At 37.5% G+C, this 14,459-nt stretch overlaps 1 protein-coding gene across 2 annotated transcripts in view; it reads right to left on the reverse strand.

The window, feature by feature from the left end:
* The window catches only part of LOC114475013 (midkine-B-like), a 9,325-nt gene extending 1,027 nt beyond the window's left edge, over positions 1–8,298 (reverse strand). Inside the window, exons 1-4 of one of the 2 annotated variants that reach the window (XM_028465692.1) lie at positions 8,221–8,298; positions 1,725–1,804; positions 716–898; positions 309–470 (exon numbers count right to left, since the gene is read on the reverse strand). In XM_028465692.1, the coding sequence (XP_028321493.1) occupies positions 309–470; positions 716–898; positions 1,725–1,803 (424 nt within the window). In that variant the 5' untranslated portion in view covers position 1,804; positions 8,221–8,298. Of the gene's footprint in view, positions 1–308; positions 471–715; positions 899–1,724; positions 1,805–3,513; positions 3,570–8,220 lie in introns of those variants that run through there. The other variant, XM_028465683.1, reaches the window with a different exon arrangement.
* Positions 8,299–14,459: the final 6,161 nt, after the last annotated feature.

Raw genomic sequence — 14,459 nt, forward strand, 5'->3', positions numbered from 1 at the left:
TGAGGAAGACTGGCAGTTGACAATCAAAACATGTCGGGAGATAAAAAATGATTTCTGGAAAACCTTGTCTGAATAAACAAAACCTCAACATACTGTTCAAAATATGCAGCTATATGAATACAAGTTAGTAAAATTGTATTTGATCTTAAGTAATTGAGAATGTCATTGTAATTGAGTTTCAGAGGAAAAATAATAGTTGTGTTTTATTTGCAATTGGAAAAAAATACCATAATCATAATTGAATTGTAATTGAACATGGATAATTGTAATTGATATGTGTAATTGACCCTCGTTGTTCTTCTACCCACCTTTGGGTTTCGTCTTAGTTTTTCCAGGGCAGGGCTTGGAAACAGAAATGGTCTGCTGACATTCTGCATCGTACAGGGCTCGCTTCAACGTCCCAGTTCTGATCCGCGATCCAGAGCTTGTGTCGCATTCTCCCCAGCTGCTAAAACGATACTTACAATCCGCTAAAAGGGACAGAAGAATGGAGTCAGGGTTTAAAGCAGCACCAACAAGGACACGTCTCACATTTACAACACACACTCTTACAATCACAAGGTTGACCTGCTTTGTGTACATTCTGTGGTGTTAGATGTTTGGCCACCATTTCACATTCGAGGAGGTCATTTTTGACAAAGTCAAACATGACTCATCATAAAATGTACCATCACGGGCCAGGGTGAGTTCTGAAAGACTTCATTGTGACCCATACCTCCAAACTCTTTTTTCCAGTTGCACGGCACTTTGCATTTCATCTTCTTGGTTTGCTGGTCACATGACCCCTCCCTAAATCCGGCTCCACAGTCCCCATTGCTGGGGACGCAGTTGCCATAGCGCCATTCAGAGCAATCTGAGCCCAGCTCTTCTGAGCCCTGGGCCAATGGTGGACTTTTCTCTGAGAAGGAAAATATGAAACGTTAACTTAAGTCTTTAGATGAAAACATTTGCTTCCAATAGACTTTGTGCTTCAACGCAATAAAAGACCGTAACTCTGCTAATACCTGCGCTATCTAAGAAACTCCACCAGTTTATGAAAGCTACGGCGTTGTTCTTTAAAGCCATTATGGTAATTTTACTCACATGTGACGAAATCATTAAAGATGCCGCTTTGTTTTGACCAAATTGTCACACACAGGAAAAAGAGAACGAGTAGCAAAGTACAAGAGATTAAAAGAGTGCAAATAATGGTGCATATAATTGAAAAGGTTATTTATTGAAGTGTATATTTGATGAATATTTACTGCTTTGTAAGCCTTGAGTTTTTTGTAATAATTTTAATTTCCAGGAGGCAATGTTTGTCATATTGTTTAAATGATGGAGAGATTTTATGAAGGCATATATGAGATTTTTGAAGGACAGATGTTGAAGTGCATAATAAAAGTCCTCACTGATTTCAGGTAGTTTTTAAGTCTTTGTTATGGAAAGAAATGCATTTTTAAACCTTATTGGCAATAACAACCTATTTATTTATGATATTGTATTTTACTGTACATGGTAGATTCTACTTTAAGTATGCCGAGGTCAGCCCAAGCGTCCTCTTTTTTGGAGATCAAAATATGGTCACACTGTGAGCGAACACCAACCGCACGCAATGTGTTTGCGCATGCTAGCCAGATGTAACTACAGCGTTAGCATGCAGCTAACATTCAAATGACAAGAGCGTCTCATAGAAAGAAACTTTTCCCTTTTTCGAACCTCACATCTTTGTCCAAATTTCTCACCTTTTTTGTTTTTTCCTCCAGCCACACTTTCAATGGCGACAAGGGTGACGACCACCAGCAGTAGCAGCACAGCCCTCATCCTATAATAACACAGAGATATACATTAGCCATGTCCATATACAGTATGGAAATATCACATATGGTGAACCATTAAGAATTGAATTGTAGCCCTCAGGGTTAATTCATGTCATTCACTTCTCAGTGTGACCCGCTCATAACAACCCAACCCTTGAGAAACAAACCATCCTAAAGTGTGTGGTTGTGTTGTTTTTTTTAAATCTATAGAAGTGAGGAAGTGCACGCACTGTAAAAATGACAGTTAAACAACTGATTACACTTTCAAATGTTGTTACATAACATGATCAAAGCCCTACCCCGTCACAATAAAATGAACTTGAGACGATAAAAATGACAGTAGTAAAGTTTACTCTCTCGATCAGACAGAAAATTGATTAAATGTCGCAATTAGTCAATTTTCTAACAATAATTTGTGTGTAGTTTCTTATGTTTTGTTTGGTAGCATGCCCCGACACTTCAAAAGGATAATCTTGTCACAGTTATTACAAAAAACCCGTCATTCACGACAGAGAGTAGAAATTTTAGCTACGCATATGGTAACCGTTAAACTACAGAGCTAAATGCTAATTGCTAATGATTAACAGTTTTTTTTTGGAGGGTGTTGTTTTTGTAGGAATATCTTGCAACACTTCAAAGTGGATACACTTGTTAAATAATAATAATAACTAATCAATAAATCAGTAGAAGACCCGCCCCTTACCAGAATACATCTGATTCTTCTAGCCACATGCTAACCGCTAAACAAGTGGATTTAATGCTAATTGCTGATGATAAATTGCTTTTTTGTACGGGAACACCGTTCAACACTGCTCAGAGGTTCATCTTGTCACAATTATTAAAATAATTATTGAATTAATTTTGACAGGAAGCTGACCACTGAAGTGATAATGCTAAATGTTAATAATGAACTGTGTTTTGGCAGGTTTTTTTTTTTTTTTAACGTCATGCCACACTTCAAATGGGGAACTTTTGTGCAAATTATCACATTAATGAATAATTTGATAGAATACCCGCCATTCTTAGAGTTTTGCTGGACCAGCTAGCCAAGTGCTAACCGTTAAACTTTTGGATTAAACGTTAATAGCTAACAATTCATTGTTTTTTGCTTTTTTTTTTTTTTATTTGTGTGAACATCCGTCAACACTTCTGAAGGGATAATATTCTCACAATATCACAATAATTATTCAACGATTTGCTAAGAAGACCCGTCATTCACGTCAGAGTTTAGCTAGTTTAGCCAAATGCTAATTGCTAAACTTGAGTATTAAATGCTGATTAGTAATGATGAATTGTTTCTTGTTTTTGTTTTTTTGTGGCATCAAACATCCTCCCATACTCAAAGAGAGATATTCAAGAGTCACAATAGTTAGGTTTATATAATTAGAGTTTACCCACATTAGCTTAGCCACATGCTAAGAGCAAATGGTTTTCCATCAAAACAGGAACAGGAATTGTGCTTCTCTTCAATATGCTGAAATAAATATATATTTGTGTGAATATACACATGCAAAAGATCAAGATAATATTGTTACAGTATGATGTCATCCCATTTGGATATGTATAAACAAACACGCTCTCAGATTTCACAGGCTGTTTCACAGTTTTTCCTTCTCTGTTCCGTGACAGTGATACACAGCGAGAGTGAAGCCAGTGAAGCGGAGGTTTCACACGCACCAAACACACAGCGATTATGCACGGCTGCTCTAATAACCTGTCCAGGGACTCCACAGCTGAGAAGCCCAGTAGTAGCATCCCACAAGGAAATCCTTCCAGCTTTGCCAGGATCAACAGACGTAGCAGGAGAGGGAATAGAGTTATTTTCACTTTAATAAACCTCGAATCCACATCAACTTTGTGATGATGTAATTCCTCATAGGGAAGTTTTGATTTAACTGGGTTTAATCCAAGACTACTCTTTTTTGTGTCAATCAGTCAAAATAAGGACTTCGTATTCCCATCAACCCTAAACTGGATTTGGATTGTTTCAACTTGTTTTTTTATTATTACTTATGAAATATCTAACATTTCCACTTTAAAAATTGTATTTAATCCTCTGAATTTTTAACATGTTTACATAATTCTTATGCTTCGGATATGTTCGCCACCAGTCCAGCAGGTGGCAGTATATAAAATGTTAGCTTTTTTTCCCTTCTTCTTCTTTTTACACAAAGCGGCGTTGTCTTTTTTTCGTCATCAAATCTACAAAAACATCACATTTTGCGCAACAAGTTTTGCCTCAGACTTTAAATTATTGCTTTCATAAGAAATTGTTGCTTTTGCACATTCCGATTTTTAAAATTTGTTTACAATTAATCCAGTTGAGCCTAAACCGCGTGATGCTTATTACATGTTTTAGGACAATATCATGCAGTTCCACCATATTTTCCCTGGTAAATGTCTAGCAAGTGTCACAAACGGACAAATGTGTCAAATCTCGCGACACAAAATCTTGCGTGATTTAGCACAACATCCCATTCATATATCTGAAACATAGCAAAAGTTTGATAGCCAGTACTGAAGTCGAATTAGAAAAAGATGTGAAAAGTAAACTAAGTGGAAATAATAAACTATTAAATGGAAATGGGTAGTACATTTAGTACATTTTATAAATGGCCAAATGAGCAGAAAATATATTTTAATAATATTTTTCACTCAGGCAAATTTAAGGTCAACACAAATAGTGGCTAAGTATGACTAAAGTGTAGTAAAAAAAGTATTAAAGTAATCAATGGGATGATGCAATTCAACTTTGTACCACAAGAGGGCTTTTACGTCCCTTTAACTCGTGATAAGAGCAACACATTCAACAGGTTCTCTTTAAAACATGTCCGTTTGAAAGGTTTTAGATTCTGAAAGCTAAAATGTTGCATTTCACGAGAAAAATCCCAACATTTTGGTCCTTTCCCTTCCTCTAAATGAGAACTTTGAGCATTTTCGTCAGCTCTTCAAAACTATGATTTACAGCTAACCTTTACATTTGTCTTCACCCGAGCTGGCATTTGGTGGAAAGTTTTCTTATCTGTGCGAAGCAGCAGTCACGGTTACTCAGTGAACTGACGCCCACACAGACACACAAATATATGCACAAACTCTTAGACAAATGATCCAAAGTGAGCCGGCTCAGCGATAAGGAGAATAAAACTGCTCAATTTGAATTCTGTGTCCATGTTTGAAGCAATTAAAAGATCCTGAAAGGCAACCGAGTGGAAAGGACTTTGTGCGGTTTCACTGTGACCTATAGTGACGAGACAGACAGGGCAGAGAGACCGAGGTGGGAGGTCATCTTTGTGCCATCTGGGGGTGTCACACTGTGTACACAATGTTTCAGATTTTCATGCTTCAATTACAAAGTAATTACAAAGAAGAAAGTACTTGAGTTTGGCTTTTCAATTATGTATGAAAATGTGTATAAAGAATGTTTTTTTTGGCAAAGATTATCAGAACACATGATATATACTGCTAATATTCCTCTTTAAGGTGAAATACAATGTGAATATCAGTGAGAACAGGAGCAAAACACAGAGCGCTGCGTTGCCAGGTTGGGTTTAGAGGGTCTAAAGATGGAAGTTTCTACAATATTTTGGTATTTTTTTGAATTTGAATTATCTTGTAAAATTCAAACACCAATATTAGCGCTTGTTTGTTTAAAATGTTGCTATGCTAAAAGATAGCTTTGTTTTTATAGCTGTATTAGCACAGGCTACATCACGAAGCTTCATTAAAACTATAATATTAATTAATGCTGACGAGCCAATGTGTGAAGATGACATGGTGGTATGTTATTATTCACGCTATCAAAACAATGTGCGCCGTTTCGCATTTCTAGCGTTAGCTTAAGAGGTTAGCATTGGCCCTAATCCTAACCACAGCACTGCTAGCCAACCTGTGCCACAAAGACATCGACCACTAATTATCGACGACGCTTTATCTTTTATTTCTCGTAGAATTGAAGTATGTAAGGAGTAAATATTAAAGTGATAAATGCAGAATAAACCTGCTTGCAAACATAAGCCACATTTCCAACTTGTACAGTGGCTAATTTAACCTTAAAAGTGATTTATTTTGTTAATATTTTCCAATTTTTTAAAGTTAAATATCCTTTAACGACAGCGTGATAAAAGCAGCACTTGTACTGTATTTGCTGAGAGACATCATAAACATACAGGAGAAGATCAACCTCGTGTAGAAAACATTTCTGAAAAAGAAAAGCAGCTTCTTTACCGGAACCGGAAGACCTCATTAGCATGTCGCTAACGTGCTACTTGGGAGCAGATGGTTCCAGACGACCAGGAGTCGCTCATATTTCCTCTGAAGTCGTGAACCTCAGATTGGTTCCAACACCCAAAGAACCGGGTGAGATATATTTGATCTTTTTCAATTCTCACGTGAAAACGTAACATTCCAACTATCAAACCCATGTTTTTAAATAAATGCTAGTGACAAATGACTTTTCAGGTGATACATTTTAAACAAATACAATCATTTCATTGAATGAATTTGTCTATAAATAGAAAAGGGAGTTCAATATTATGCCCTCCTAATGTACCTGAAACATCACATTCTATTTTAAATCTCACAAACACTATTAAAGAACTGTTACTGAACACTCGTACTGGTTCTGTTGACACTGACAGACTAACTTTTAGAAGCAGAGAAAAGCCTGAAAAATGAGCCATTACATAAAAACTGAGGAAAGCCTGGAGGACGATGATAAGCTCCGACTGAAGACGTAGCAATCAGTGGAGTTTCAAACACGGAGCACATGGTGGCTTTAAAATCACTTTTTATCGTTTACAGCAACTTTTCATTTGACTGTAAATCACTGTTGAACTCAAATGTAGATTCTATTCTATTTCCTGCTCCTTGCTAAGAAGCGTTTAGCTAGTTAGCAGTAGCATTTAATTTTTTTTTACATTACACAACTTTGCACGTAACTAAGCATAGAACTATTCCGATTTTTTTTTTTTTTTTTTTTAATGTGCGTCTCTTCAGGGCTTTGTAGAATTTTGACATGTTTATAATTTTCTTCTACATTTAGTTTAAAATATCATCTACAAAAATGTCGAAATTCTGACTTAAGACTTTGTTCAAAATATTCTTACATTATAAAGTTTCCATTCATTGTAAGCTGGGGTAGAACTTTTATTCATGTCCCTTCAGGGGCTCCGTAGATTGTTAGGATGCTTCAACATGATGAACTGGAAACTATGAACGCATTTACCAAAAAAATAAACTTGAGTTATTTGTTTGAGGCCCTTAGAAAACTACGTTAATCCCCACGAAACTCAAATTTATTAAAAAAAATAAACTATCATATTAGAATTGGGGAAAAAATGGCAAACTCTACATTCCAACCTCAAACTAATAAAATAATTATCTTACAAATATTGTTATTGATCATCTTCTAGGACAGGGATGCAAAAGTTAAGCCCACGTGCCAAAACTTTAGGAACGTTACGTACTTACATGGAAATTAAGACAAAAATTGTTTCAATTCAACACTTTTTTTCTTTGAAATGACTTCAATTGTTGTGGTCCGGCCCATATCTGTACCCTGAACTAGAATGAGTCCGACACCACCGATCGGGCTAACGACAAGAGCGTAGACACTAGGGGGCGCCAAACAATGAACACGCTTTTAAAAAAAATTAATATTAAAGTCGTTTTTGGTGAACAAGTGACGCAAACTAAACTAAACTAGACGCAGTACCAGTTATTCCATTTAAATTGTGTTTTCCAAACCCTTTCCAACGTGTTAACGTGATGTCATGACTTTTTTGTTCTTTTTGAATCGAGTTTAAAACACTTACAACGTAACAACGCTTGTTAAAAGTCCAATTTCAAAGATGTTTACGTCAAACTAGCGTCTATTCATTGGTGGTTTTGATGGAACAGATTAAGTTTGAGACTAGGATTAAATGGAGACCCTAATCTCTCCACGAGCACAAAGAGGAGCTGATGTGTGTGTGTGTGTGTACTTTGTTGAGCCATTTGCTCACAAACCGCATGGATCAGAAAAAGTTCAACAGAAAATCAGTGAACTGTGAAATATCATCCGGCGACATAGCAACGCCGGGTAAAAAAAGAGAATCTGGGAGTTTATTAAGGTTTAAAAAAATAAATAAATAAAAACTAAGTAGCCTGTGTGTTGTCTAGATAAATCCAAGAGCAGCTAAAATCTATTTTTGAACAGTTAACTGTTGGAAAATGTCTACTTTGTTGTACGCTCCAACAACTCTACTAAGGAAGTGTCTCTTTACAGCTCCATTATTTGTAGTCAGCTAAACTGATTCAACAGTTAAACCCATGAATCTATACTGAACATGAATCATCTGTGTTACAGGTTTTACAGTATACGTAGAACACATCGTATCAAAGTTACACACAAGGCAGGAGGTGAAGAGTAGAGAGCACTTACTTGTTTACTGCTCAGTTGTTGGGTGAGTACAAAAGTTGTGCGTCCCTTGTTCCTTGTGTGTCCCCTCACACAACTCCCCTAAACACCCCCACCCTCCCCAACCAAAGCTTTTGTCTCCCAAACCAGTTCATTCTGGTTGCATTAGTCCCACTCTCACCATCGACCCGGGCAACACAATAAGGCCGACATTTGCTCCACAAAAACACACACACGTTATAAAAAAAACAAACAAACAAACAAACAAACTTGGTGAAAAGTCAGAACGTTGTGTTTGGATCATATCTAACAACTTCAAAGGACTTCTCTGACGACACATTAAAGCTCTATTTGTTAACGAAAGGCATAAGAAACTATTACGTATTTTTCATTCATTTATGGCAGAAGTTTTGTAAGGATGGCGGAGAATTTGCGTAACGCGCAGAAAGGCACGTGGGTCAAACTTTGTAAAGACATTTCCAAAAGTCTCTGTATTTTCTGTGATCGTTAAAGATACAAAGTTCTCTTCCTGAAATGGAAATGACATAGAATATACCAATGAAACGGAAAAACTAATTTAATCCTGTAAAACGGAAATAGATGGACTAAGGTATAACAGGAGTGTCTCGCTACTATACAATATAAAAACTGACATACGTTAAATCTCCGAAATGTCGCCTTATTTCAGCCATTTTCCACTTGGCTGAAGCAGAAAAATATTGATTAATAACAATAGTTAAAAGTGCTTCACACCATCAGCCACATTCACACCATTCATCTACCATTGTCAGAAGACGACTCCCTCTACCACCTGAGCCGCGCTCACCACGTCCCATTCAGTTCAACACAGTCATAACCAAGGACTTGTTACGACAAAGCGTATTTGTAATGGAAATGTATAAAATATAAAATGTGTAACGTATTGGTAATAAACAAAATAACTCCACATTTGAAGTATTTATTTTTCTAGGAGGAGAATCCAGTGGAGTGTTTACATTAGGTTTATTCTTCTTTAATATGGTTTTATTTAATGCAGCCACAAGACGTGACGGAGATCACACTGCAACAGCCCGACGTCACTACAAGTGGCTGTTTTTTCCTTCTCTTGGCCACTTGAACATGTAAACGACGTAATCTGACTAAACCTTTACTATTATATATTATCTTTTGATAAGAGCCTGCAATCAAAATTCCCCACAGGTAACCTTTAAAGAAAAACACCCAAAATGTTGGTGGTAAATAATTTTGCGTTATTGTTTCGGCAATATTTCACAGTGCGATTATCGTATCAATCGATTTTAATCATGTGTTTTTTTATAAAGAAAAAAATATTTAATTGCGTTAACATATGCATAGCACGTAAACGCCTCGTCACTAGGTGTCAGTGAAGCACAGTAGACCTTGTTAAACATACTGGGCACTTGTATAGATGTGTGTGGTTTATGTAAATTTAAGAACTTAATATAATCAGAATCTGTTGATGAAGCAAAAGTTTAACTTTTTTGAAAAGTGTAATTTGACAGATTGATAAACATACCACTTGTTTTTGATACTTTGTACTTGAGTTACAGTTGTTACCATTCACAAGTTTAAAAAAATAAAAATAAAATAAATTGTATTTCATACTATTTTGTACTTGTAAAGGTGATATTTGTAATTATTGATCTATATCGTATTGTATCGTGACATGCAAATCGTGTATCGTCAGATTCATGACAATGCACAGCCCTAATTTTGCGAATGCGAAGGTAAACTCAACCAATTTTCTGTTCCATTGACGTCCGATGCGTCTTTTTTCCTTTCAGCTGATTCTTTGCATTAACGTTCCATGGATGAACCGGAGCGTGAAACTCGCCCACTTTCATTCCTCTTCAAGTATTTTGCAGGTGGGAGGTTCGGCTCGTCGTTTAGTTTAACAAGACAAACTAATCAATTTATTGATGAATGGAGCAGCTTTTATTTAGCTTCAGCTGCGTTGATGCAGAGAATAAAAGCGCCTTCGGAGGAGAACGTCTTTATTTTTTGCTTTTGTTACATCTCCTTGATCCTTCAGAATCCCGCCCTATCAGAAACAGACTGAATCGATGTGTGTGTTGGCTTTCATCTTACACTCATAATTCACTGATGTACTTCAAGGCGGGGTGGGAGTAGACGCAGCAAGACGGCAAGAAAAAAGGACATTTTCAGAAAGATCAGACGAGCTTCACACCAACAAAAACATCTGTAGTAATCTTATGCCTCCTAATCATTACACGCCATCTAAAAAACAAAGCAAAATCAGTGAAGAATACACATTTAATCACGTTAACCTCTGAACCAGCATTTGTTGTTTGTCAGAAATCACATTAGTTGTTATTCCTGCTCCTCAATGCAGCACAAGAGATAATACAGTTTGATTAAGCTTTGTAAACGAGCATGAGATCAGTTGGCAGAGTGTCACGCTCCTGATCAAAGCTACTAAAATAACCCCGGAACTAATGCTTCAATTATTCATGAGAAATTAGCCTGAACTTGTCAATGAGCGAAAAGACTTCACAGCAATGAATGGAGCCGCAGCGTATCTCGCTCGCTGCTTTAAAAGTACGCCGCGTTCCTTCTCGCAACCCACGGAGAACACTGAGCAGCTGCTGCTGGTTTAAGAAAGTTCAGAGGTCGGATGAAAAGTGTTCAATCAAAGGCTCAACATCACGAGTCAGGCCAAATCTGGGCCTTTAGACCAGTGGTTCTCAACCTTTTAAGCTCACGACCTCCAAAATAAAGGTGCCAGAGAAAGAGGACCCCCCACTGTACCTGAAGGTGGTTGAACACAAACAATGAAGAACATCTATATGGGTCTTGAAAGTGGAAAAAATGTGCAGAAAAGGCATTGAAATTTGATGGATAAGTGGCAGAAATGGGAGTAATATAGCAAAAGTGCATTAAAAGGAGCAAAAATGTGGCTAGAAAAGAAGTGATAAATAGTTTAAAATATGGCAAGTTTGGTGTAGTTGCAGAAAAAGGGTAAAAAAATAACCAAAAATGGGCTAAAATGTCAGAAAATGAGCTGACCAGGAATCAAACTCACAACCTTGGACATGCAAACTAAACATAGTAAAATAGATGGTTATGTCCGCCCTTGTTTCTGTTGTATGGCCCCAACTGGTTTTTTGGGTTTGAGTCCCTTAATATCTTTAGTAATCCTAATGCCTTACAATATACTATCCTGAAGACCCATAGCTTAATTTGACCTTATTGTAAAGGGCTTTAATAAGGAATTAGCATTTTATAATATAGAACACAGAAAGGAGCCGCTGAGGTGGCTCAGGCATCTGTTTCAGACGCCTCCTGGAAGGACCAGGACACGATGGAGGGACTATGTCTCTGAGCCGGCCCGGTGGAGGTGTGCGTGGATCGGGAGGTCTGGGCATCTCTGCTAAGACTGCTGCCTCCGCGACCCGGCCCCGGATAAAAGCAGAAGAAGATGGATGGATGGAATATAGTCAAAGTGGAAAAAGGTTGTAAATGTCAATTATATTTTTGGTGTTTTCTTCTTTGACACAGGCTAAAATATGAATATAAAACAAAGTATTTTATGGATGCCATTGTCAATTGAAAGCAAAAGTTCTTCAGATTACGGAGTATACAGCATCTCTGTGGGAGTATGTGGAGGTCGGACCTCTCTGATGTTTTATCGTTCTGTCGATATGGGAAACTGTGTCCGAGTCTATGTGGTGGAGACAAATGGGTGAAGGTTTCTAGAACATAGTGAGTAAAAGTGTCAGACATGTTGGTCTCAATCCTACATTTTAGTCTGAGTTTAAGCCTGGAGACAAATATATGTTATTTGTTTGATGGAAGCAGCTTTTAACTCCACTCCTATGTTGAAAGAGAAGGAAACATCTGTCCACAGAAAGGTCCAACACAACATCTGCATTGATAGACGTGAGCTAATTTTCTGTTTTTTTTTTTTTTTCAGTCACACCTGAGTGGCTCCGCCTGTCCTGGGGAGGAGAGGGGCGGAGCTACAGACACACCACACAGGAAGGAGGAGGGTGAGAGACACATTTTAAACATTCTGATTTTAATAAATACTACTAGCAGTCTCATATAAAGTCTAAAACTAATATAGTAGTATTTTTGTTTTTACAGATAATTTAGTCATATTTAGCCACTTGGGAGCCGTAATCTGCCAAAGAAAGCTGTGATGATGATGATTACATACTGTAGAATAACAAACTGTTCAGTGCTTTAGTAGCTGTCATTATATCTGGTTTTTGTCATTTTAGTTTTCAGTAATTTCATCTTAAAACGTCACATTCTGTGAGGCAACCCGAAAACTTTTATTTTGAAACATTTGCAGACAAACGAGTTGAGAATAAAATAGAATCGAATGCTTTTATTGTCTTTGCACAAGGTACAAAAAAAATGAGACAACGTTCAAGTACAATTCAAAGATTGAAACCAAACAGACAGTTCTCATAAAAACAACATAAGGTACTTCAGGTAATTGCTTTAAAAGTTCCTCCTTTATGACGTTGAGATCAAAAATACAATTTGCAAAAGCGTGAACAAGCATTTTAACGCTCACTGTTTTTCGTGATCTCGCGAACCAGGAATGCCCTGCTATATAAAAATACATTATTGGTAAAATGGCGGCCGAAGTGGAGCCGTTCTGGCGAGGGTCATGACCGTTATCTTGTTTATTTCTACGAGAAGGTCCCCCGACTATTTGGAACCAACCGGATCTAAATCAATGCACTTTGTTAATAGTTTTACAAAAGTCATAATTTCCAGTTTTTTAACCCCAATTTAGGAAATGACAGCCGTGAATCTCACATCAAACCATCAGGAAGACTTGACCTCCATTATTTACGCATCAATGCATTTGCAACCTCCCTCACGGTCGGTGCAGTCAACAGCACGTTGTTCCTGTCTTTGATATTATTAACAAATCTATCATCCATGCTTCCAAGACGTGTTAATATTTTACTGGTAAACACACTCAAGACTAGTTTGGAACGTCTTCTAGAAAACCAGGAGCCAAAACCAAAGCCGTACTCACCCGCTGCGATCCAGAGGGAACAGGGACACCTTTGAATGGCAGCCAGGATTTCTCCTGTGCTGCTGGACAAATCGGTTCTCACAAAAGAAACTTTATGCTAAGATCAAACTCCAGACTGGGTTTCAGGTCTTTATTGAAAAAAAATGAAGGTGCAGTGAGATAAAAAAAACCAGCAGGTGTTTAGAAAAAGTTAAAACAAGTATTGAAACGGAAAAGGAGGAGAAATAAATGGTAAATGGACTTGATTTATATAGAGCTTTATCACCACTGAAACAGTCTCAAAGCGCTTTACATATTAGCTCATTCACCCAATCACTCTCACATTCACACACCAGTGGGACAGGACTGACATGCAAGGCGCTAGTCGACCACTGGGAGCAACTTAGGGTTCAGTGTCTTGCCCAAGGACACTTCGACACATAGTCAGGTACTGGGATCGAACCCCCAACCTCTCGATCAGAAGACGACCCACTACCACCTGAGCACGGTCGCCCGTAAGAGCAATGATGATGATGATGAACATGTTGCCAGAACACAGAGGTCAGACAAGGTGAAGACGAAATAACAGAAAGTTACAAAGTGAACGCCCAAAAATTTCTGGTGTTTTCACAAAGTGAAAGTTGAGGCAAAACAATGGTGGACGTTTATTTTGAGGCTTTTACGGAAAGAAGCTACTGGAATTGTAATTTTCCTGACAACGTCTTCCCAAGGGATCAATAAAGTCAATCACGAGGAATACCTGGAACAAACTAGAACAAAAATGGAGTCACGTGAATCACTTCATCCATTTACGGGACTCCACATCCCACGATGCATCTGTGCAGCTTTAACTAAACTTTAAAAATTATTTTACTTTTTGATTCTTCAGAAGTTGAAATAGTTCACTTTAATGTCACGGGATCGTGTGATTGAGCGCGAGATTTTGTATTGAAGTTAGTTCTTTTTAATGTTCTGTTACATTTAACCTCCTGTTTGATTCTGGGTGAGAAAACAATTTCCTTTCATGTTTTCCATAATTACAGAAAATGGCAGGCCCTACTTACAGTATATAACAACTCCACAATATGTATTATATTTTACGTTAAAATGTATTCAAACAAAACGTGGAGGTTGCTTGTACTAGCCATAAACAATCACACAAGCTAGTAACTGTGGTGTTATTAAGGTAGCGTAACGCTTCCACTGTGAATGTAGTAGGAAATAAAAATCCCATGAGCCACAA

The sequence above is a fragment of the Gouania willdenowi genome, chromosome 2, assembly GCF_900634775.1.
Source record: "Gouania willdenowi chromosome 2, fGouWil2.1, whole genome shotgun sequence".
Classification (NCBI taxonomy): domain Eukaryota; kingdom Metazoa; phylum Chordata; class Actinopteri; order Blenniiformes; family Gobiesocidae; genus Gouania; species Gouania willdenowi.